The sequence below is a fragment of the Centroberyx gerrardi genome, chromosome 6, assembly GCF_048128805.1.
Source record: "Centroberyx gerrardi isolate f3 chromosome 6, fCenGer3.hap1.cur.20231027, whole genome shotgun sequence".
NCBI lineage: Eukaryota > Metazoa > Chordata > Actinopteri > Beryciformes > Berycidae > Centroberyx > Centroberyx gerrardi.
The window spans coordinates 29,680,752-29,704,878 of NC_136002.1; the positions used below are offsets into that span (position 1 = coordinate 29,680,752).

Here is a 24,127-nt window from a genome sequence, read left to right on the forward strand (position 1 = left end):
AGATGAGGCTGCTGTCCCATCTAGCTGAAGAGTGAACCTGCTTTAAAAGCTTCACTTTGACTGGAGGGAGACTGAAACATTTATTTTGTACCTTTACTTTTGTCTTTCTTAACCCCCCCCCCCCCGTCCACTCTCTTTATACTTTTTCTTTATCAGGACTGTTGAGAAGCTGAGAGTGCTACAGGACTGGGATTTAATTCCAGTCCACTACACCGTCTCACCTCTCTGACGTGAACTAAAGTAGAGAAACTGTCTGTCGGTTCACTCATACTCAGGTTTAGGCAGATAAAGCCAATAAAAAAATTAAGAGTTTTATCCAGAAATGAGATATCCACCATAAAAAGATGAAACCTACTCTTACAAAATGATTGCTGGCATGAAAGTAAAGCCCATGATGTGTTACTTTAAAACTAGGAAGACCTTTGCTTACAAATCAGTTATGTTCACAGTGGGGATAATAAACTTTATTTACTTAATAACCTTTTTTGTATAGCACTTTTTAGAACAACTGTTACAAAGTGCTTTCCAAAACAATTAAGATAAATTCATAGACTGAGTACATAGAAGAGAAAACAACAGTAGATTAAAAATGAAACCAGACATGAAGTTAAAATAAAATAAAATAAAATAAAATAAGAATATAAGGACATACAAAAATGAAACCAGACATGAGGATAAAGATAAAATAAAGTAAGAATATAGGGAAACAGACAGGATTACAAAAATGAGCGGAATGAACAGAATACTGCTGAGTTTCAGGTTGCAAAATCTTCCTAAAATGGATATACAGTGAAGTGTTTTTGTAATTAAAAGCTTCAGATATAAACATGCAGCCCGGCGACAGTGGAGCTGTGGTTGGAGGAAGAAGAGGAAGAGTTAACGGCAGGGCTGCGTGCAGCGGAGCAGGCTGTAGTATCAGACTGAGACAGATTGAGGTCAGACAGACAGAAACAGACAGATCACCTGCAGCGGGAAATCAAAAGGTAGCTAAGCTAGGAACTAAAGAGCAATCAACCTCTTTATTTTTCAGGAAAAGGCCCTGTTTTCAATATCATAAAAAAGTATTATTGTGTCCAGAGATGGTCGATAATCTGTATAGATATATAGATAGAAATCTCAATCTCTATTTCTGTCTCTACATCTTTAACTATACCTATATATCTATATCTATTTCTATATAAAATATACATTTTAATAATTGTTATCCCCCTTTACTCATCTTTTTATGACCCACTACATCGCTGCACAGCTGTTAGTATAGTATTGTATTAATTTTATTGTGTAGTATTGTGTCAAGACATGGCTGATAATCTCTATCTCCATATCTGTTTCTGTCTCTATTGCTATCTACTGCATATCTGTTTAGTTTGATAATTGTTACCCAGCTGAGGTTCAAAGTTCATAATTTACCCATCTTTCTATGTACCACTACATCAATTTACAGCTGTTATGTTCATTCAATTTAACTGCTGTAGGCGTGTTTACTCCATTTCATCCCTGTTCACCTCTACTGTGAATAGCAGCATTCACAACTACACTGATCTTGTGTAACGGCTGTGTTCATTCAGCTAACTACAGTTACATATATCAGCTGGTAGTCATGCAGGACAGTGATGTTGAAGCACTAATGTAACACACAGCCCTAAAATATCAGCTTTGTCCTGGAGAGTTTTGAAACCAGAGCTGCATGACATGATTTAGATAAGACTCTCTCTCTCTCTTTTGGCTCTCTGCTTCTTCCCAGCATCTCTGTCTCAATTCAGTCCGGTTCCATAATGTTTTATTGGCATGAATGATTTCAACAAAATTGCATCACTTGAAGAGAATAAAAATATGATGGCAGATCTCTCTCTCTCTCTCTCCCCTTCTTTCTCTCTCAGTTCACCATGTGCTCTCTCTGAGATTGCTGGTATCATCACTGCTCCATTGATGTTCTCACCACACACACACACACACACACACACACTCTTATACTGCAGAGCCAGCACAAAACTACAGGTCAAAGCTTAATGCACACCGGGTTGTGGGAGAAAGACAGTTATATACTGTATGTAGAGAGAGAGAGAGAGAGTTGGATAGAGAGAGATGGAAAATGAAGCCCTATATTCACATGGGACTAGCATTATGTGGGACCTCATGTTATTAATGAGTTCCCCCCCCAACCTCTGTGTTTGGTAAAACACGTTCACATGGGATAATGAAATTTGCTGAAATCACCGGCGTCCCGGGTACAAAACGCAGAAGGTCAAGTTTTTACAATTTGCCACTTTCTGATTTAGCAAAGCATCAGCACAAACTTTATGCTGAAAATACTTTCAAAACCTTCCTCTATAGATTCCACTCCTGCCTCCATTTTTCATGACAGGAAGAAGAGAAAAATCACGTGTCGAGAAGAAGTAGAAAAATAAATAGTGTGCCAAAGATAAAGAAGAGCTGAAATTACCGAGAGATTTGTTGAGATTTGTAACAGGATTAGTATTATCATATTATCAGGAACCTCTGTCGTCACTAAAATACAGTAAATAATTTTTACTCAATTGTTACAACAATTGTTACAAATCACTTCACATCATGTAATATTAGACCCTTGTGAATAGAGGAGAATACCAGTGTGATTTAGAGTTACAGCCCATTTACTACTGTGTATGCATAGTTTACATTTCCCCCAATCATTTTGCAATGCATGCCGTATGTAATTCGATTTTTTTACATTTACTCGTAACATTTTTTGTTGTGCTTAAAATACAAACTTTACAATGTCAAACCTAGCTTGAAATAAACTGCTGTCCCGGCTAATAAAGACAGCCTAAATAAAAAAAAAAACACTTATGTGACAGTAAAGTTTTAGAGGCGACATGTTTTTGAGACTGAGATGAAAACACTCAACTCAGCTCAATGAAATAAGGAGAAAACAGAAAGTTTGGCTTCGTGTTTCCTGTGATGGATTCTCTCGCTCTGTGGAAGTTTGTTTTCCATACTGGACAAGAATGAACGGCAGCAAATAGCTTTTTCTCAAGGGAGGGAAACGAGCGCCGATATCTCCAACTATGCTGACTGTGTGCAGGAAGAACGGAGAGGAGAGGGGAAACTAGATCCTGAGCACAAACACACCGGTATTATCCTTTAAGATAGAGAAAGAGAGAGAGTAATAGAGAAAGAGAAAGGAGGGAGAGTCAGAAAAAGAGAGAACTGGTGGGAAGGACTGAGACACATGAGACCAAGCAGATGTTTCACCTGAACAACGCAGATGTTATGTCATCGCAGCACTATTTTCAGTGAAACATCAAAAAGCAAGACATCCATGATACAGTGCAGTACACACACACACTCTCTATTCACCTCTAGCTATACACCTCTGTACCAGTGTGATACAACAGAGAGAGAGAGAGAGAGAGAGAGAGAGAGAGAGAGGGAGAGAGAGAGAGAGAGAGAGGATCAGGGGAACAGAGGCTGCGATTGTCATTCTTAATGAGTTAACGAGGCCAATTAATTATCAGCCGTAACGAGAGAGAAGGAGACAGGAAACGAAACTCCACTGGGTTTCGACTAGCGATGACACAGGGGAGAAACCGTTTAAAACATTTCACTGTACACACACACACACACACGCTCAAAAACTCACTCACACACACACACACACACACACACATGAATGCCCTCCGTTGCTTTTGAATCACGTTACCCAAAACAGCCGAACAGCTCCTGTTATCACACCATCATTACAGAGTGACATTACAGACGTTACAGAATGACTAGGCATGTCTTCACATCTGACACCGCCTTCCAAAAGCCTCAAGACTGTGTTGCATCGATTTTCAGGTCCGTAAATAGAATAAAACCTGTTGTTTTTTTTTTATTCTACTGGAAACCAGAAACCTACGCAAGTCGCTCCAGATACAGAATCCTGGCATCCAAACAGTCTATTCATAGACGCTATTAATCTTTCCTCTTTGGGTTTTGGTGGAAATATCACTCAGCTAATCTGCCATACATCATAAGCAAACCATAAATCTACATATATAAATATATGCAGGTTGGTTTGTTTGGGCGGTTTGGATGCCCAGTCATCCTGCAGTACCATAACAGCAGAGTTATTGATTAAACTATGCATTACATATTCCTAACACTGCAAATTCGGCCCTCTACTCCGCCCTACATTCACACATGCTGTTATAGGGCCGCCATGCCGAACAATGGCTGAATCTCAATCCTCCAGAACAGCCTCCTGTCCTCTCCTAGTCCACGTCTTGCATCACTTCCTGCTAAATCTAGGTCTATTTCCTGTCCCCAGATTAGAGGAGAGATGCATGAAGAAGAGGGAAGGGAGGAGAGACTGGGAGAGAGAGAGAGAGAGAGAGAGAGAGGGAGGAATGACCTTCACACATGAGCTGTGCCGAGAGGAGGAGGAGGAGGAGGAGGAGGGAAGAGAAGGGAAAGAGAGGGGAGAGGGGATTGGACGGCTGTTGCCTGGCAACCGCTGCAAGCTGCAAGCGCAGGAAGGAGGAGGCGCGTCGCTCCAGCTGCTGCCGGGCCGCTTGACGTCACCACGGAAACCGACACACAAGTACACAAGCCGCGTTGTAATCGTCTAAAATGGCCTCCTCCTCTGTCCCCCCCTCTCCTACACGCTCATCTGGAGGAACAGCAGGACAGGAGGACCGGTTTAGGTTTTATTTGTTTCATTTATTTATTTCATTTCTGCTCCACATTCACACAGTTACACACTTTGGAGCTGCCCAATACAACCACACTTCTACCACTGACCACTGACCACTGAGCACTCTAACCTTTAGACATCACACAAAACAGTTTACATTTTTGGCATTTAGCTGATATGCTCATCCAGAGTGACTTGCAATGAACTCCCATATTAGTAAGATCACCAGCATCATCATGGTGGAGCTGGAATTTGAAAAATTCTGCTATATACGTGACATTTGAAGCTTTTTCACCCCAGGCTAACAGGACCTACAGTTTGGTTTTCTTTGGTCTGAACCATAATGGAAAAGTTAACTTTGTAGCATTTTTGGTAGGTTTAGTACCAGAGCTTGTAAACAAAAGTCACATGGATTCACAAGTAGCTCGGACAGAGTTTTGGTGACCTGTCATCCTGCCAGGTGAGAGATTTGGGCATCGTCAAAACAAATCTGAACTTTAACTACTTTAGCTCTTTGCAGTAATTTCCCTTCTCGGGTGTTCAAACCAGTTAACAACACAGGAAGAAATAACTGAATATGAGCATCAGTCCAGACTGTGGTTCGTCCTCGTTTCATTTTGTTCTGCTATAGGCTTTCCAAGCATGAGGAACTCCTGGCTATCAGATCTCCTTATACCCATAAACCCTTGCGTTTTGGGGTCGTTCCCTGTCATTAGTTTGGATTATGTCCCCACACCTAAGAAACCACCACAGTTCCCTTGGAAGAGAACCGAGACTTGCATTTTCAGCCGTCTCGGTGCATTTTTTCGGTGCAAACATGCTTGGTGTGCCCTACGCTAGCCCAGTCTGCAGGGTCTTGCAGGGCTAGGACTTCCCCCCTGGGCTTAGGGAGGCTGCTAACGGGGGGGAAAAGGGGGAGTAGGCTACTGCCAGGAAACCCCGAGTTGGAGAGTGATGAGGTGACCCAATACAGACAGACAAATCAGCTTGGAGGGGCGATGTGGTTGGACTAATTGGTGTGAAAAGGGGCTGAATCAGGCTTGGGCTAAACCTTAGGCGAGGACTGGGAATAATCCTGAGCTAAGAATGTTACTGTAGGCCGGATCTGTGTGTCTGAATCCACCTGAGACTTTCTGTTTATCTGGGCCATTTAAGCTGGAGGGAGCAGGTACAAACTGACAAATAGTCTGTTTAATTATCCAATTCCCCGGCCAAAAAATATACATGCACAGCGTTTATATATATATATGCACACGGAAACACACACAGATGGCAAACGCTACCCTAAAACCAGGCAGCGGCTTCACAGAGTCCTTCACAGCGGAGAGAGGATCTTCAGGACAGAAATAGAGCGGAGACTCTCAGAGGACGTGAGCAGAGACCCACAACCAGAACGCACCGCGGAGAGACTGTGGACAGGGTGTTCTGCTACAGGCAGCAGGTCCAGGATCAGCAGCAAGACCACATCGCTCGTGAAGCACTTAAGCTTTAAGATTAGATTTCACTGTAGCTTCTGGCACACATGGCACACAGACGACAGCGAGTCAGACTGTCAATCTGTTGGTTAACTTTGTCTTAGAAACATGCTGCACAAATAAAAGTTATCATGCAATTATTGTTCCAGCATTTAAGTTTTCTCCCCCCACCTTTTATCCTAACCTGGGTTCGTATTAAACCCCAACTTAACATCTGTTTTTTTCTTCTTCTTGGCTTGTTTAAGCTTTTTTTGTCTTGATTTATTACACAAATAAAGTTATTAACACCTAAAGAACAGTGCAAAGGGACGGTGCAAGATTTCTGCCACTTCTCTGCAATACGTAACTCAAATCCTCGATACTTGTGCCATGGTGAGATGCCAAACGTTATGACTATTACCTTGCAAAAGATCACGTTGCTTAGCAACGGCCACGGAGCAGGACTGCGGGGTGAACATGGCTGCCATGTACGACTTCAGTAGCTAAAACCTGTCTATCTGCCAACAGCAGGACAGCATGGTGAGACTACAGTCTGCTACTGAAATCTATATCCATACACACACGCACACACACACACACACATCCTTCCTGTCAGTCTCCTTAGCAGTTTCTCTCTGTGTGCTGTGTGAAAATGCAGAAATGTCTTATTAGGTCGGTTCCTCCTGCGCTCCTGTCTTAAAATAAAAATAACTTTCCTAGCTTTCCTCCTCAGCTCTTATTTCCTTACCTGCAGCACTTCTATGTCACACATGATCGTGTTATATTTTTGTTTAGAATATTTTCTTACATCCATTGCACTCCTTACTTTGCTTGTAATGTCGTCAATCTAGAAATTAAAGCTCATTTCCTGCTTCTCTAATTGAAGCAGCTTGGATAAGAGCTGCGATGTTTCTGGAGGTCGTGATGGAGAGATATTTTACTACAGTTCAGAACGTCCACAGACACTTTTCAACTGTTGTATGAAATACCCCAAGCATCGAATCAAATGTTTCTATCATCTATCTACTTATGGTCGAGGCTAAAGCATTTTTGCTATAATGTAATTTTAGCAAATTTTGTTGTTTACATTCGGCTTTTCTAACTTCATTCATCATAATTTGGTACTTGGATGGAAACCCAGTCTCTCTCTCCCCCCCCTCTCCCTCCCTCCCTCCCCTCCCCCCCTCTCTCTCTCTCTCTCTGTCTCCCCCCCTGACTCTCTTCCTCTCTCTCTCCCTCCCTCTCTCTGTCCCCCCCTCTCTCTCTCCCTCTCCCCCTCTCTCTCCCTCCCTCTCCCCTCTCTCTCTCTCTCTGTCTCCCCCCCTGACTCTCTTCCTCTCTCTCTCTCTCTCTCCCTCCCTCTCTCTGTCCCCCCTCTCTCTCCCTCCCTCTCTCTGTCTCTCTCTCCCCCCCTCTCCCTCTCCCCCCTCTCTCTCCCCCCCTCTCTCTCCCTCTCTCTCCCCCCCTCCCTCTCTCCCTCTCTCTCTCTCCCTCTCTCTCTCTCCCTCTCTCCCTCTCTCTCTCTCTCTCTCTCTCTCTCTCTCTCTCCTCTACTGTAAGCACTTTCCAGTACCCCGGCTCTGTCTTCAGATGAGCACCTGACCTGTGACTCTGTGATGGAAACAGTCCGGACCTCGCTGCACTGCTCTGTCTGCACATCACTGAATACTGTTACATGTCACTGAGCCAGTTTCCCCACATGTTACTCATGCACACAAACACAGAGAAATGACACACACACACACACACACACACCAACCTCCCAGCGCCCACTATGGAAGAGAAAATGGAGAGAAATGACTGGGTTCTGAGCAACAAGCATACAGTAATTAGAAATAATGAGCAGTGGATAGGCCAACAGTGGGTGAAGCTGCCTCCAGCCGTCAGCCACAATGATGTTACAGTGATCAGCAAGCTGATAGGACGAGGACAGAGGGATGATGTAATAGCTCGGACATCACTGGTTGGTTAGAAGCCTCTGTCCTCTGATACCACAGATGTCTGATAGATACTGACCAATGACATTATTTATGCCTTCAGAGCCGTCATGCCTCATCAAACGTAAAGTCTAACTGGACTGAACTAGGAAGGCAGTGTGTCTTTAAAGGCAAATTTTGACAAATCAGGGGTCAAATTACAGTATGGTCAGACCCAACACACACTAATGCAAATCTAATGCCAGTAAAAGTGCAAATTAGTAAGTAAATCACCTTGGTTGCATCTTTTAAATACATTTAATCCTGTTTGGGGAGTCATGTATTTCTGATAACAATTCAAAACAGTTTCCAAAGCTGTTTTAATATGAATTTTCTAACCCTAACCCATAATATCATATTGTGAAAATGTTGTTCTTGTTTGGGTTTAAAAGTTGTTGAACTTAAAATAATAAAATACTTGCTCAGTAGGTGATTCTTTATGCTTGTACCATAGCAGAAATGTTTCTGGTGCTAGAAAGAAAGAAAGAGCCCCAAGCCCCAAAATGGGTCTACATAGAAACCTTTTGGCGCAATAAAGAGCCTGCTAAGTACGCATGAAATGTTTCAAACCAGCACTATTATTGGAGCTTTTTAGATCAGTGGCTCCTTTGAGTCATCATGACCAAATGCCCTTGAGGAACCGGCCTTTTAATGAGTGTAGTTTTGCATTAATCTTAGGACTCAAAATAGCCAAAACGCCACTGATACGGCATCAACAGGCCAAAGCAAAAACAAAATGTAGTGACAAAAATTTGCTTCATTTAGCTTGTGTTCAGTAAGCTTTGTTTTTGTCGCATTTCACACAAAGTGGAGCGTTGTTAGGCAATATGACGGAGGTGAAGAAGACATTTTTTTGGGTTGAAGCAAAACAAAAGTAAAACCTACTGGGGGAACGATTCAGCGTGTTTCTCAGTTAAGTTCTCCTCTACCAAGATGAAGCCACTTTGGATGTCCATACATTAGCTTCTATCTTTCATTTAGTAGAAAAAAGTGTTCATATTTTAAGGTTTTCTGTGGATCCAAATATTTCATGAGTGGGCGCAAAGCCTCTGAGAATTAGAGACGAAGCAGCTGGACTGCAAAGACACAGAAATCTCTGGACAAAACGAATAGCGTCATAACTCTTATCGCCATCTGTAGTAGTATAACAAGAGCAAATGCCATTCAATTATCGCCTTCACTGACACTCACAGGCCGAAACACACACACACACACACACCCACCCACCCACACACACACACACACACACACACACACACAAGGCCATGTGTGGTCTTGCCTAAAGCGGGGTCACAAATCGGCGATGAGTTCGAGAGGCCGTGAGGAAAGACGGCAAGGAGGTACGGCTGTACCGGAGAGGAGGGATTTTACGCATATCCAAAATCTACCGGTCCGGGGGGTAAAAGCGAACACAACAGCCCAAAGTAAACCCACTGAATCCTGGGAAGGCACCCAATTACGTCCGCCTTGAGCACAACCTGGGACAAGAGGCTGATGTGCTGCATAAGCCCTCTTGATATGAAGCAGATCCTATCAGGGTTTAGTGCAGCGGTCAAGGTTGTGGCGCTCGCCCTCTCTGTTTAAAGCCCCGGTTCATGATTTCAAGACGGCAATTATGTTAAAACACTTTTGCCCTAGCCACTTGTTTAACATGAGTTTGATATGAGCTAATGAAAGGCTGTGCAGTTTTGATGATGTGCTGCACAAGGTTTGTTTACAGCAGTGATGCTTGTCTGGCTCATTTCCCACATTTAAGTCAAACTCTTCAAGACTATGAGAACATACCTAGATTTGTGCTTTAAAGCAGGGCCAATGCAGTTAATGTAAGTAAAACCTAACACCAGTCTATCAGCACGGTCCAGGATTCACCACTGTTGTCAGTAGTGTCATCATCAGGACAGAGAGCTAGCTTTTCCTTCAACATGGAAACCTGTAAAGTTCCTTTTGTTCTTTTGCTTCATATTCATCTATTGACATTAAATGCATTTTACACCATAGATGACTCAATGGAAAAATAGACGTAAGCTCATTCTAGGTCCTTGTTCTGTTATAGGGCTGGGCGATATACTGAACATTTACCAAAACCGACACTGGCACTCTCTCACCGACCTCTCAGGCCGTATCGACCGGCCCTATTCTGTTACTTATTCCATCAGCTCTGATGTGTGTAAAATGTCGTTACACAAAACATAATTTGTACAGTTGCTCCGGTGGCTCAGTGGGCTAAAGCCAATATAATGTACTTTGTTTGAATCCAACTCACAGCCTATGTTGCATGTCGTTCCTCCTCTGTATCTCTGATATTTCCTGACACTCTCCGCTGCTTACTATCTAATGAAGCAGAAAACAACACTCATTTCCTCACCGACAGCTCTGACTTTTTTAAATTACACAGTGTCTTTTGACAGGTTTCAAGGAGCCAAGGGGCGTGAAACTCACTCAACACCCAAACGACCCTGCAAACTCTCAAGCAAGAAAAAGGAAACCGCCAAAATCGCATTAAAATGGCTTTTGGAGAAGCAGCGGCACTCACCCTCTCGATCTTCTCCAGCCATTCCTTATTCTGGGCGAGTTCGGCCATGAAGGCCTGGTGCTTCAGCCATTTCTTATGAAGCTTCTGGGTCTCGTCTCGGCTGCTGTCCCTCGCCATCAGCATCTTCTCACACACCCAGTCCCCCAGCTGGGCGAGAGAGGCAGGGAGAGAGGAGGAGAGAGAGAGAGAGAGAGAGAGAGAGAGAGAGAGTCAATATTGGATGAGCATAAACACTGTAGATAACTCTTAGAGTGCAGAAACTGATTCCTCATTTTGTGAGGAGTAACACACACACATGCACACACACACACAGACACACACACACACACACACACTTGGTAAATGTTAAAATTGTGCCCATTTCACAAGGGAAACATATACTTGATTATATAAGACACACACACACTCACATACTACAGTATTATGCTTCATACATGGACGTATTCAATCAAGATCTGGACTACATATGTGTGGAAATGAAATCATTACAGGATGGAATGTATACAAACACACACACACACACACACACACACACACGACACATGGTGGGAAATACAAGGTCAAACACACAGACATGCATATTTAATGACACACAGCAGGCACATGAACACAGACACACGTGTACCAAACAAGCATGGCGGCAGGAATTCACATGTACACACAACACGCAGAACACAGAGTCCACAGCACGAACACACACACACACCCACACAGTAAACAACACACACCTCAACTCCCTGAATAAAATGCACAATCGGCACACGGTGCAGGGAACAAAGCGTGAACAAACACACACTGAAAACCCCTTCATGCCCGCGCTGACAGCGTCGCCAACACATTCAAGCATCCTCGTCTCTCCATTATCCACATCCTCCTCACACCCCCGTACATCTTTCCACCTCCATCCCTCCCCTCTCCATCCCTCTCTCCTGTAACCCCACGGCTCGCTGCCGTATGGCGAATAAGCTCCGTTTACCGGCAGCGTTTAACGGGAGCGGCCCGCGGGGTTGTGGCTGCTGCAGGCAGCCGCTGGTATCCGCATCCTCGCTCGTCCGCCGCGCGTCCCGGCCCCAAACGCGCAACCCACAAACACACTAATCCACTCTCCACCGCAAGAGATGGAGAGAAAGAGAGAGAGAGAGAGAGAGAGAGAGAGAGAGAGAGGACGGATAGACAGGTGCCTTCTGCTCGCTCCGGGAGAGGAAAGGCAGCGACACAAAGGTGCGCTGAGAGGAAAAACGCCAGCTGGGGGGGAAAAATAACAACAACGCTGGTGCTGAGGCTGAGGATACAGACTGGAGACTTGGACTGAGACTGCGCTCTTCCCTCTGCTCTCCTGTGTTGCTGAGGACTCGGCTACGCTCTACCCAGAGAGAGAGGAGAGGGAGGGAGGGAGGAGGAGGAGGAGGAGGAGGAGGAGGAGGAGGATCAGTGACGAGGGAGAGAGGTAGGGCGAGGGAGAGAATGAGGATGACAGAGAGGAGCGGAAGAGAAAAAAAAAAATCCTCCCAAAACAATAAAATGGCAGGCAGCGGGTGCATGGGTGCCCCTCCCCTCCTTCACCCCCCCCCCCTCCCTCCTCCTCCCTCCATCCCCCTCCACCCCCCCTCCTCTGGAGCAGGCAGGCTGCCTGGCCGGCTGGAGGGGAGATGGAGAGGAGGAGGAGGAGAGGAGGAGCGAAGGACTGGGATTGGGATTGGGGGGGGGGGGGAAGCAGGGAGGCTCGCCGGTCACGGCTAGTGATGCTGGGCTGGCGGGGAGGAAAGGGAGGGAGGGAGGGAGGGAGGAGGGGGCGGGCTTTTGATGGTGAAGGATGGATGAGGGTGGGGGAGAGAGAGAGAGAGAGAGAGAGAGAGAGAAAAAAAACAGAGGAAGAATTTTGCTCCTTCAAGGGACCGAGACACGCCGGTCTCCGCACAACAGCCGAGCCTCACGACTCTTCTTCTACAGCTGCTTTTGTTTTATCCTTCCCTCACGCACCATCCACCCCCCCCTTCTCCCTCTCTCTCTCTTTTTATCTCTCTCTCCCTCTGCAGTAGTCCCAGGCAGCTGTATTCTCTGTCTCCAGCCTCAGCTTCCCTGACGCTGCTGCAGTGGTGAAGCAGAGAAAGAGAGAGAGAGAGAGAGAGACAGAGAGAGAGAGAGAGAGAGAGAGTGGGGGGGTGATAGTGGGAAAGAGAGAGAGACAGATAGTAGAGGATGGGACGGGGGAATGATATATGAATGATACATTTGCAGCTTGATAGAAATACTGCCCCGCTTTCCTTTAAAGGGCCAGGAGTAGATTTCTCTCCAACGCCCCACTACTAACCCTAACCTTCTCTTTGTCACCTCCTACTGGAGCTATCAAACACACACACACACACACACACACACGCACACACACACACACACACTCATATACAGTATGCACACAGGTAAGGATGTGCTGGCTGACAAATAAACGCAATCGCATTCACGGACATATATGCAACTGCACACAAAAAAGTATGCATACAACACACACACACATGCAGACAAACACGCAGACAAACACACACACATACACACACACACGCACACTGAGGCCTGTGAGTGCAGAGGTCAGGGAGGGTCACAGCCTGATAGCTCCCTTGAGACTGTAAATGAATTGAATGAGAGAAGGGAGGAGAGGAGGAGGGGAGGAGCTGGGAGGGGGGGCAGGAGTTTCTGACAGTGCGCGGGAATAATTCAAACCTTAAAATAATGTTTAAAGCGCGTTTAAAGATTATTTATCTCATTGTACTCAAAAGAATTCTGATATCTTGAAGCGCTGATCTGTAACCTGCAGAGGTGTGACCAAGTCAACTCTGCTCGAGGCCCAAGTCAGTCTGAAGTCTTGAGGCACAAGTCTCAAGTCAAGTCTCAAGTCTACATGTAGATTACCAAGTCAAGTCCATGTCATTAGTGTCAAGTCTCAAGTCTAAATGTAGAACAGCAAGTCAAGTCAGAACAAATCAAGAGTCCAGTATCAATTTAATATCTTAAAGAAAACTAAATATCTAGGACTTTTCAATGCAATATGGTTTTAATAGGATAAAAACTTGGTAAGAGCATCATGAGTTTGATTTCTATAATCAGTTTCAACTTCAATAAATCCAATCATTCCATACAAATTCAGAAAACAGAATTTAAATTCAGTCGTCCGCTGGAACAAATCTCATCACTTTCAATCTGAGTCATTTACACAAACACAAGATCTCAAGTCAAGACTTTAGAAACCTTTTCAAGTCATCAAAGTACAAGTCAGAGTCAAGTCCCAAGTCCCCAGAACCCAAGTCAAGTCAAGTCTCAAGTCTTCTCTTCATGCATCAAGTCAAGTCTCAAGCGATTAAAATCATGACTGGAGTCTGACTCGAGTCAGAGTCATGTGACTCGAGTCCCCGCCTCTAGTAACCTGCAGTTCTTTCCTTTCTATTTATTGTCTTGCTGCTGGCAAAACTCTGTCAGACATGTTGTTCAATATTATTGTTATTGAAAATTACATTTGTTTAATAAATAAAAAAAAGAAAGAATAGGAATAATAGATGGGCGAACAAGATTCCCCCTCGGTTACCAACTCCATATGGAAGACGCTTGAATACTTTACATCCCCTTCCCCTCTCAATCCCATAATCCTCCTCTTCTTTAAAAGCACGGGACCCCAGGAGGTTGGCTTCACAGACATAGATTAAGCCTCGTCCTTCACTAAAAATGTCTCTCTACATGGGTTTGCATGTAGATAAAACTATTTTAGTGTCTCCCAAACAGCTTACACACTCAAAAAAACCTGCTGTCTTCATAAACTCGAGTGACCAGGTGAGTCCAGGTGAAAGCTACGGCCTCTAATTGATTTCACCTAATAAATCCACTGCAGTCATGAAGGAGGGATGTAGACGAAGGAGAGGAGAGAGGTTAAAGAAGGATTTTTAAGTCTTGAGACAACTGCGATGTAGATTCAATATCAGGAAAGTGGTCCTAACGACGGTCCATGTTAGACTCTGTGCAGCATCTATCCTGTGCAGACAGACTGTGTTCAGCAGCGCAGCCTTTGGTCGTACACCTGCTCTTTTCTCGAAATAGACGGAGCAGGTGAATCCAGGTGAAAGCCATGATCCCTCACTGATTTCACCTTTTAAATCCACTTCGGTCCTGAAGGCGGAGACGGAGACGGAGACGAAGCGGAAGAGACGGGCTGCAGAACGATTTTTAAGCCTCGAGACATGGACGGTGCTCCTAATATTAGGACACACTTACGGTGCACTTAGCTGAACGCACCAGGTTATGTTTGGAAAGCTTCGTTCCAACTCTGGTGTGTTTACTCCTTTAGATTGGTTCATTTGTCCAGGTGAGAGCGATGTCATTTGAACTCTGGTGGCACCAAATAACAGCACCGAGAGTCTCAGTCCTCTAACAAGAGAACCGTTAATCTGAACAGACTACAGGAACTGGAATAAGGAGAGCTGACATCTGATGAATCCAAAACTATTCAGGGAACTGTTGCGCCTATGATTAGTCCTTTAGTGTGATTAGCAGCAGGTGCGTAGGTTCAATTAGTAGAGACTTCATAAGAAAAGGCAAGGAATCTGCACACTACTTAAAATCTAAAAGTCTTTTCAATGCATTTATTACAGTAAGCCATGCGCTGCTCACCAAAATGTGCAAAAAGTGCAAAAGTTCAAATACTCAGTTACTTACATACTTTAAAGACAAAGATGAATATATAGTGTCGAAACATTTGTCTGCTAGTATTTGCACTTTTTGCACATTTTGGTGAGCAGTGCATGGCTTCATAAATGCCTTGAAAAGACTTTTTCGGCCTCCTTCTTAGTCTTTTTGATTTTAAGTGGTGTGCGGATTCCTTGCCTTTTCTTATGTTGACATCTGATAGCCAGTAGTTCCTCATGCTTGGAAAGCATAACAAACTGCAGTCTGGACTGATGCTCATATTCAGCTGTTTCTTCCTGTGTTCTTAACCGGTATGAGAAGGGAAATTACAGCAAAGAGCGCAGACAAGTCCATTATGTTTAGCTAAAGTTACAGGGACTGGAATCAAGCCAGTGGTTCGCTGGTAGTAAGGCAGGGAGAACCAAACGAACAGAATACAAAAATGCAGCAAAATGAACTTTTTCACTGTGGTTCGGATTGCATTTTGGTGTCCAAAGTGCCAGCCTGTACTATCTAACCTTACAGTAATCAGTGTAAATATGTTGCAGAGCGGATGGAGGGTCTCTAGAGGCTGCTGGGTGGAGTTTACAGCAGCGAGAAGCAGGAAACATTAGGATGCAGGTTTTACTGTACAGAAGACTGAACACACCCAGCCTGCTGAGAGCTCAGGTTCCTACAGACTGTCGCAGTGTCACTGGCCCACTGTAGGCCACACACACACATGCACACACACACACACACACACAAACACACACACACACATACATGTACATACACCCACACACAGGGAAGGAAACTCTCATCATGCATATGTGCGCACACACATATCATCAGGTAGGGATGTACTGGTTGAAACATGCATACATACTCACACACTCACACACACACACACACACACACACACACACACACACACGTGCACAGTGAGATACACTCTTTCCCCTTTGAATTAGTGATGAGGAGCTGTGCTGGTGAATTATTCAGGAGAGCCAAGCAGAGAAAGTTGCTGAAACTAAATAAGGTTCTGGCCCAGAAAGAAGGCTGTGACTTGGCAGGGAGAGACCAGAAATGACCAGTGTAGGGCAGGATGATGTAAAGACAGCTTCTAATTAAAATTAAAGTGGTAATCCTCAAGATTCTCATTTTCTTTGTTTAGTCTCCATCTCTGTCCCTCAGCCTCACTGTGGTGTTTCTGCTCTGCACTTCCCAGAGTTCACCTGTCAATCAAACAGTGTGGGCGGAGCTTGGATTTTCTTGTTGATGCAGTTTGAGTTTCTCTTTTCTTTGTCTGTTCAGCCATGGTGGCTATCGCTGCTCATGCTAACTACCCAGTTCTTCTTCTGCTGTTTATTCTGAACAAACCGGAAACGTAAAACGCATCACTTCCTGTGCGGCAGAGGATTTTTCCCAGGAAAGAGCGACCAGACACCGGCTGTTTAGAACAGACAGAGGAGAAGATTTATGAACTGGAGGTGGGATCACCAATATACAGCCACGTTATTATTCCACGTTACGTACGTTGATTTTCCAATTAATTTGTGACAGTTGGCCAATAACGGCCAATTACTGTATATGCCGAATCTTATGGGAGCAGCTGTGGGAAACATTTACACTTTCATTTAAAGGATACGGCCGGTGTTTTTTAATGCATTGCTTACCGTCAACAAATCCTATGAAAATAACAAAATCAACAATGCATTTGCTCTACTCCCGTTACTTCCTGACTTCCCACGTACCGTTTTTAGCCGTCAACCCAGAAGTCATTGGCTCCAATTGTAAGCTAAAAACCTTGAAATACAGCTCACAAAGACATAGTTTCAATTTTAAAAATCGCTAACTGTTACCACGAAAAGTCAGGCTGTTGTAGTTATTACCAAATCAAATTCAAATGGGAACAAATTCTTCATTACGCCGGGGACTATTTTCGGTGCTACGGAACTACTTTCCTGAGATCGCAAACGTGTTTACAGTCGGCTTATTAAGTTGTTTGAGGAAAAAATCGGCCGGCCCGGTGCATCGTGATGATGAAATATGTTGCCCAGAGCAACGACATGGCTCTTTGACGTGTTTTTAATCGTTTTTTTAATACAATGGAGTTCTATGGCTGCTGGGACGTGAGGCTGCATTGGGCGTCGGCTACATGGACGAGATTTGTTGGCAAAACAAAATCATTGCTGATTTTGTTATTTTCATAGGATTTGTTGACGGTAAGCAATGCATTAAAAAACACTGGCCTTATCCTTTAAGTCTAAAATACACCCTTCTTATCACAGATTGGGGCTGCAAACAGAGAAGAGTGGCCTGACGTCACGGTACATGATTTCTGGGTAATGAAGTTTTTTCAACCTTTCACAAATTCAAACAGTTACCTCACGCTGCCACTTGGGGCCACCAAAGTGCAAAGTTGCCTAATGCAACTTTAAAACCAAGCGGCCAAAACCTCGGGTGAATTTTGAAGCCAATAAGGAAGTGGCTGAAAGCTGCAGTTCCTTTAATGTCCGCTAGGGTCGGCTCCAAAAAAGACTCTAAATCCCGCCCAACTCCGTTCAAGTCAACGGGTCCACAGCTCAACTTCTCACTCAAAATATAAAGTCAATACATTTTTTCAACAAGAGATTACGTAGCTAATTTCACTTCTTCTAATATGTGTCCGTATGGCGATGTTCAAAATAATTGCGTCATTAACGGGATATAACGGTTATAAAACTGTGGGAAACCCTCGGCTTCGCTCCGGCTCCAAAACACGTCAACATGGCGGTGCTCGTAGACCCCAACTTTTGGCTTCAAAACCTATAGGTGACGTCACACTCACTACGTCCATCTTTTTTTTTTTACAATCGATGCTTTAACCAAAAGGCTTGCCGTCCTGTTTTCCTCTTTCCCTATGAAAAATGCTGCTTAACTGCTGTAATTCTCCCCTCAGTATCAAGCCTTCACAACTCCATCGCCGGCCTGCAGAGCGGGTCTGTGGGTCTCGTACCTCGTGACAGTCCTGCTGAAACCTCTGGAGCTCCCACTGGTCGTTGAGTTTCTCCAGCCACTGCTGGGCCAGCTCTCTGTTCTGGTTCCCCCTGAGAGAGGGAGGGACAGGGGAGTTAGTTTAAAGGTACAATAACTAAGGTTTATACTGTCCCATAGCAGAAAAATGCTACGATGACCATAATATATGTGATAAGATGGGGTTGTTGATCAATACCAATGACAGCTGCTGAGATTTCTGGCTTTCAAAACTCACTTTCCAGCCTGTGCTTTCCGTCCATTTTACTCCCAACCTACCGCTGTCACAACACATTTCATTCTCAAGCCAAAAATGGCAAATGATGAAACTGTACAGAAATTGCTCTAGTTAGCTAGCTTACTCATCACTGTTGTGACAATGTGATTTTATTATTTGTCCAATAGAAAAGGTGGAAAATCGTATAATGCACAAAACAAGAGGTTTATTTGCTATAGTGTCACTATTCACTATTTATAGCATTTAAACCTCGTTTTGTGCATTGTATGGTTTCCAACCTTTTCTAATGGATGTTCTCTGACCCACTGGGAACCGATTTTTCAACTGCTTTTTTATGTGGATTTTATTATTTATGTCAACTACAGGCCACCATAAGATGTGCTAGAGTCTTGTCAATAGCCATAGATTACTTATTGCCCCTTTAAAGCAAAAAGACACTTGACTCATGTATGAATTAAAGTGAAAAATATAAATTTAGATTTATGACAGTAAGCTACTTTGAAAAACGAGTCCAAGTTGTTATCACCAATTTCATTTACAGCCTCAAAATACATGTAAAACTTTATGTGTCACGTGTAGTCGGACACGGTGTCAGAAGCTCACATAATAAATTGAAAAATTGGAGTGAAAAACCTCCAATCCACAAAATCACTATGTAAACAAAGCCTGAAGTCTGATGCCGTGCTGCAATTACAGTTTGGACCTTTCAGCACTTTGAACCGGAGTCAGAGAGACAGCAGCACTCAGATGGAAGTGGTTGACGTTTGCCAAAAATGATCAGTACCTGCACATACCCACAGACAGTATATACTGATGAAATGATTACATTGTTTATCAAAAGCACCTTACATAATGTATTAATTGTGGAATTAATTATCATAGAAACTGTATATAATGCATTGATATAAGTATGTCTTAGTATCTGGAGGATAAATTGAACTGAATTAAAGTTAATTGAATTCAAAAACCATATGGCTTTCCATATTGCTATTGTTGGGAACACACACACACCCTAGCCTACCCTACCCCCATATACCCACACAAACACCCCAACCCCCACCGCACACACACACACACACACACCCACCACACACACACCACACACACACCACCAGCTCACCTATCATATAGATTTCATGGTCAGGTGTCAGCGTCGGACTCGGCGAGGCCAGACTCTGTTCGCTGTGTTTTGTTTCATTCATATTCAGCAGTCCCTTCGGCTTTGTCATCTCTGGCCGCTATTATTCTTTTTATTATTATTATTCTATTGTGTTTGGGCAGCTGCTTAGTATAATCAGCTCAGCGCACAGCGAGCGCGGCGCATTGTGCACGCAGAGCCAGAACCAGCGCTTACTGTTTATTACAAGAAAACAGAGTCTCATCCCAGAAGGAGATTTAAGAAAAACGACACCTTCTGTGACATGAAAATAAAACTACTGAATAGTATTGAGGTTGTTAGCGATCTTAAGACCTTTCCTTACAAGATAACAACCACTGAGAGGATTTAACCTTCTGGATTTTTAAAATGTTGAGTAATGAACATTAAAATGATTGTCGGCATTAAAAGAAAATGCCGGTGTTTTTTAAGTTTGTGCTAATGATCTAGGTTCCCCCTCTCCTTTCCTGTATTCCTGCTGCTGTCTGCACACAGTCAGTATATATATATATATATATATAATATATATAATATATATATACATATAATAGTTGGAGATATCAGGGCACACACAGCATTTTGGAATCAAAGCGGAGACTTCAACCCTTGAATGAATTCTCCAATACCCATAACTGTTTGAAATACATGTAATAATAATAATAAAAAACATGTAATCAATGACAGAAATCATGACACAGTGACCGCTAAAAAGAACTAATGCTTCTTTTGTTTTGAAGCGTGATGCCGTTTGACCAAATAGAATCAAACACTTTCCCGTCTCAGTTACTTTTCGTCTCTTCTTTCTGTTCAATTCAGTTCAATTCAATTCAATTGGTGATTTATTTTTACAAATCCCGTTCACAATGTGTCACTGTAATAGTAAGGGCCCTTGTAAATGTCAGATACACATACTCATACATGCATAACCTTATGTAGAGCTGGATGTCGTTACAAATATTCCACCACTGATAAAGGCTCTGATACTTTCGATACCAGTTCAAATGCGATACTTTTTACTTATTTCATCACCTCTGTGTTAAATGAAAGCATATTTCATTATGTGAGAGTGTAAAATCTTTCTTCATGGCATTTGCTCTTCTAAACAGGCCCAGACCGCACAAAACTATACACAAAGTAGGAGAAAAATTGAATTCCAATCCAACATTTCGAAGCTTTTTGAAGCCTTTTGGTACCTTTCAATACTTTTTGATGAATCAAAATGTTTCCGATGCAAAGCCCCGGCCTCATGTTAGCGTTTGATCCAACTCATTCCCTATCCAACTCCACGATGAAACATCCTCACATACCATTTCCATGTGTTTTCTACATGGACCCCGTACCTGTTGGCGAGCGTGTCGACCCGCTCCCTGATGCGTTCGGAGTAGATGTTGCTCTGGCTGATCAGGCTCTCCCCGGCCTCGATGACGGCCTTGATCCGGTGCAGGTTCAGCTCCATGGTGGTGGTGAAGTCCTTGTGTTTCTTTATGGCGGCTTCCACTGTTTCCACTGTGGTGGGCAGCTCGACGTGGGCCAGGGCCGACTCCTGGAGGACGAAGACGGGGATAATATGCAATTAAAGTAGGGAGATTTATTGGTTCATTGGCAAGGAAATTCAGTTTGTGAAATCAGCAGAATAAGAAAAAGAAGAAGAAGTTATTCAGCCCACAATGCACAGAGCGATACCATAGTGATACAAGACATTAGGGTTAGACCACTATATTGGTTGGTCAATATATATGTTTTTGCCGATATTGAACTATCAACAAACATCAGATATGGGCCAGTCAGTGTTGCTTAATGCCAATATTATAGAGGCAATGAAATGATTTTACTCAACAGGTTCGGGGGTGTCAGTCTGTTAGTTTGCATGACTTTCAGTGGAGAGTTTTAGTGTCCCATGATGGTCTAAATGCTGTTTCAGAGACTTTTCCAGCTTGTAAAGAATTCAATTCTCAGGGAAACACTGGATCCTTGTAAGTTTGGGGAATGTTTTGGCATCAAAATACTCAAAGTGGAATATATAGCGTAAAAAATGGATGCAAAATATCAGCTTTCAGCAGCTTAAATCCAAAAATATCGGTATCGGCCTTCAAACCCATATCGGTCGAAGCCTACAAGACATCATACACATATACTCTCTCTCACAAAACACATGGTCACTGCCAAGATTTTAATTAGCTATAACTACTTGGTCCAGAAGACTGATTGCCGTGGGGATAACGCTGGTTCTGCATTTGGCCTTTTGTAAGAAGAGCACTAAAACAGCAGCAGCACTATCTTTTAACTAGTAAGGTTGTTTTAATTATTTAAATTTTGTGCTGTCAGTCATTTTGTACTGCAACTTCAACTGAAATGTAACAATAAAATCTATCATTATATATCCATACGGCCTCTAAACTGGCAGAAAACCTCAAGACGGAGATCTACAGCCTGGAGAGTCTTTGATAGTTATTGGAGAAGAAATGTTCCTCTCTCTAAACCCCCCCCCCCCCCCTCCCCCCCGGGCTAATATGAAGAGCTGGGTCCCTGGTACAGATCTGTTAGCAAACCCAAAGAGACACATGCTCTGGCAAACACACACACACACACACACACACACACACACGAGTCAGGGACAGCGATGCCTTGTGACATTTCAGATTAGGAAAGCGAACTGCTCTGCGTGCAATACTGAGGTTGTAAACAGAGATGCAGACTGCCAGATCTGGTTCTGTATCTTCTCTCTGTCTGTATGTTATACACAGACTCATCTGTAGGGCTGGAAAATGTGTTGAAGTCATATTTATATTGCAGTATGAAACAATCTGATATCAATTTCCCAAAGACTGCTACGGATTATGGGCATTTTTTCATAATACACACAATATTTCATAATACACACAATTGGTAGGCGAAGAAGTGAGACTGAGAAGTGTCTGGCAAATAAACTTCCCTAAAATACTTATTTCCCAGAAAAATAAATAATATGAGATTGTTCATCAGGAGGAGGTCCAATAACAGATATTCCCACATTGTACTGATGTAGAGCTACGAAAAGGTAATTAAAACTTAAAACTACACTGGAATTATACTGAAAATCATAAAGAAACTGCAATAATCTGTAAAATAAATAATTGCAACATGATGTTTTGTGTGTATCGTATCACTGCACTGCACTCATATCACTCCAGTCTCCAAATATGCTTGACAACTAAGCTAAAATCTTGTAAATTACTGTTTGCAAACTTTTTATTTGTTTTTTTTAATCTGTTTTTTATCTTTGTTCTATTCCTTTCTTATTTGTAATTGAAAAATAATGGACACTATCTAGCCAATCAGACATATTGACACAATTGACTCAGGCCTATACTGTATATTCTGTTAGATCTGGAATATCCTGCGAATAAAGTTGAGAAATAATTTCAGCTAGCCACATACTGTATCACCTTTTCTGAAATAAACCAGCAGGCATATACAGTGTAAATACACACACACACACACACACACACACACACAGAGCTCTCAGCACTAGCAGGTTGCCAGGGTTTCCTCTTCCTACACATTATCGTGAGGCTACAGCGTAGATCTAGAGTTACTAGAAGCTGCTGAGGTGTCGGCTCCTGCTCTTCTAATATCACATAACACACGGATACTGTTGCAAAAAGAGACAGTTAGCTGCTGACATACACACACACACACACACACACACACACATACGCATCTACACACACACACACACACACAGACAGAGGGATGTTCCAGTCATAGAGAGCTGGAGTAATTTTATGTCTCAGCAATAATGCTGCGCAGCGATCTTTTCCCTCTCTCTCTCTCTCTATCTGTCTCTCTCCCTCTCTCTCTCTCCCTCTCTCTCTCTCTCTATCTGTCTCTCTCTCCCTCTCTCTCTCTCTCTCTCTCTCTGGGGACAGACTTTGGCAGGACTGAGCCAACCACACCCAGTCCATCCAGGCAAACAGTCAACACTGTGTATCTCTATGAAGCTCTGCTGCAGTCAGAAGGCAACAGTCGGCCTATTCAGAGAGCCAGTTCATACACAAAGACCACAAAGTTCAACAGGGAGAGGAGGGAAACATAATCATTACCGTCCGAATCTGCCAGGTTGTCGATTTTTAAGGGAGTGTGCGACCCGCGCCAGTAAAACTTCCCACCTCTTTTACCTGCCCAGTAAAACTAAGCTCAGGTAAATCAGCATCCCTCAGATTGTTGTCGGCCCTATTTCCACTTTAGCCAAAGCTTTTTTGGACTTTGATGCTGTATTTTTATTGGGTTAGGTTTAGTCGTAACGTGGCATCATACCGACTGCTGGTCAGGAGACAGTTGGGATTTCGTTCTTAAGCTTTGATTGGTCATTTCCTGTATGCAGAGAAGATTTCCCGCTTAGTGTCCATACCTGACACCAGAAATTAATTTGGGCAAACCTACTCTGGGATGGGACGCTCTTCTCTGTCGCA

At 43.4% G+C, this 24,127-nt stretch overlaps 1 protein-coding gene across 1 annotated transcript in view; it reads right to left on the bottom strand.

Moving 5' to 3' along the window:
* sptbn4b (spectrin, beta, non-erythrocytic 4b) overlaps positions 1–24,127 on the bottom strand; it is a 94,198-nt gene that overhangs the window by 31,269 nt on the left and 38,802 nt on the right. The window contains 3 exon segments of the mRNA XM_078284106.1: positions 10,621–10,767; positions 18,266–18,356; positions 21,017–21,219. Of these exon segments, the coding sequence (XP_078140232.1) occupies positions 10,621–10,767; positions 18,266–18,356; positions 21,017–21,219 (441 nt within the window).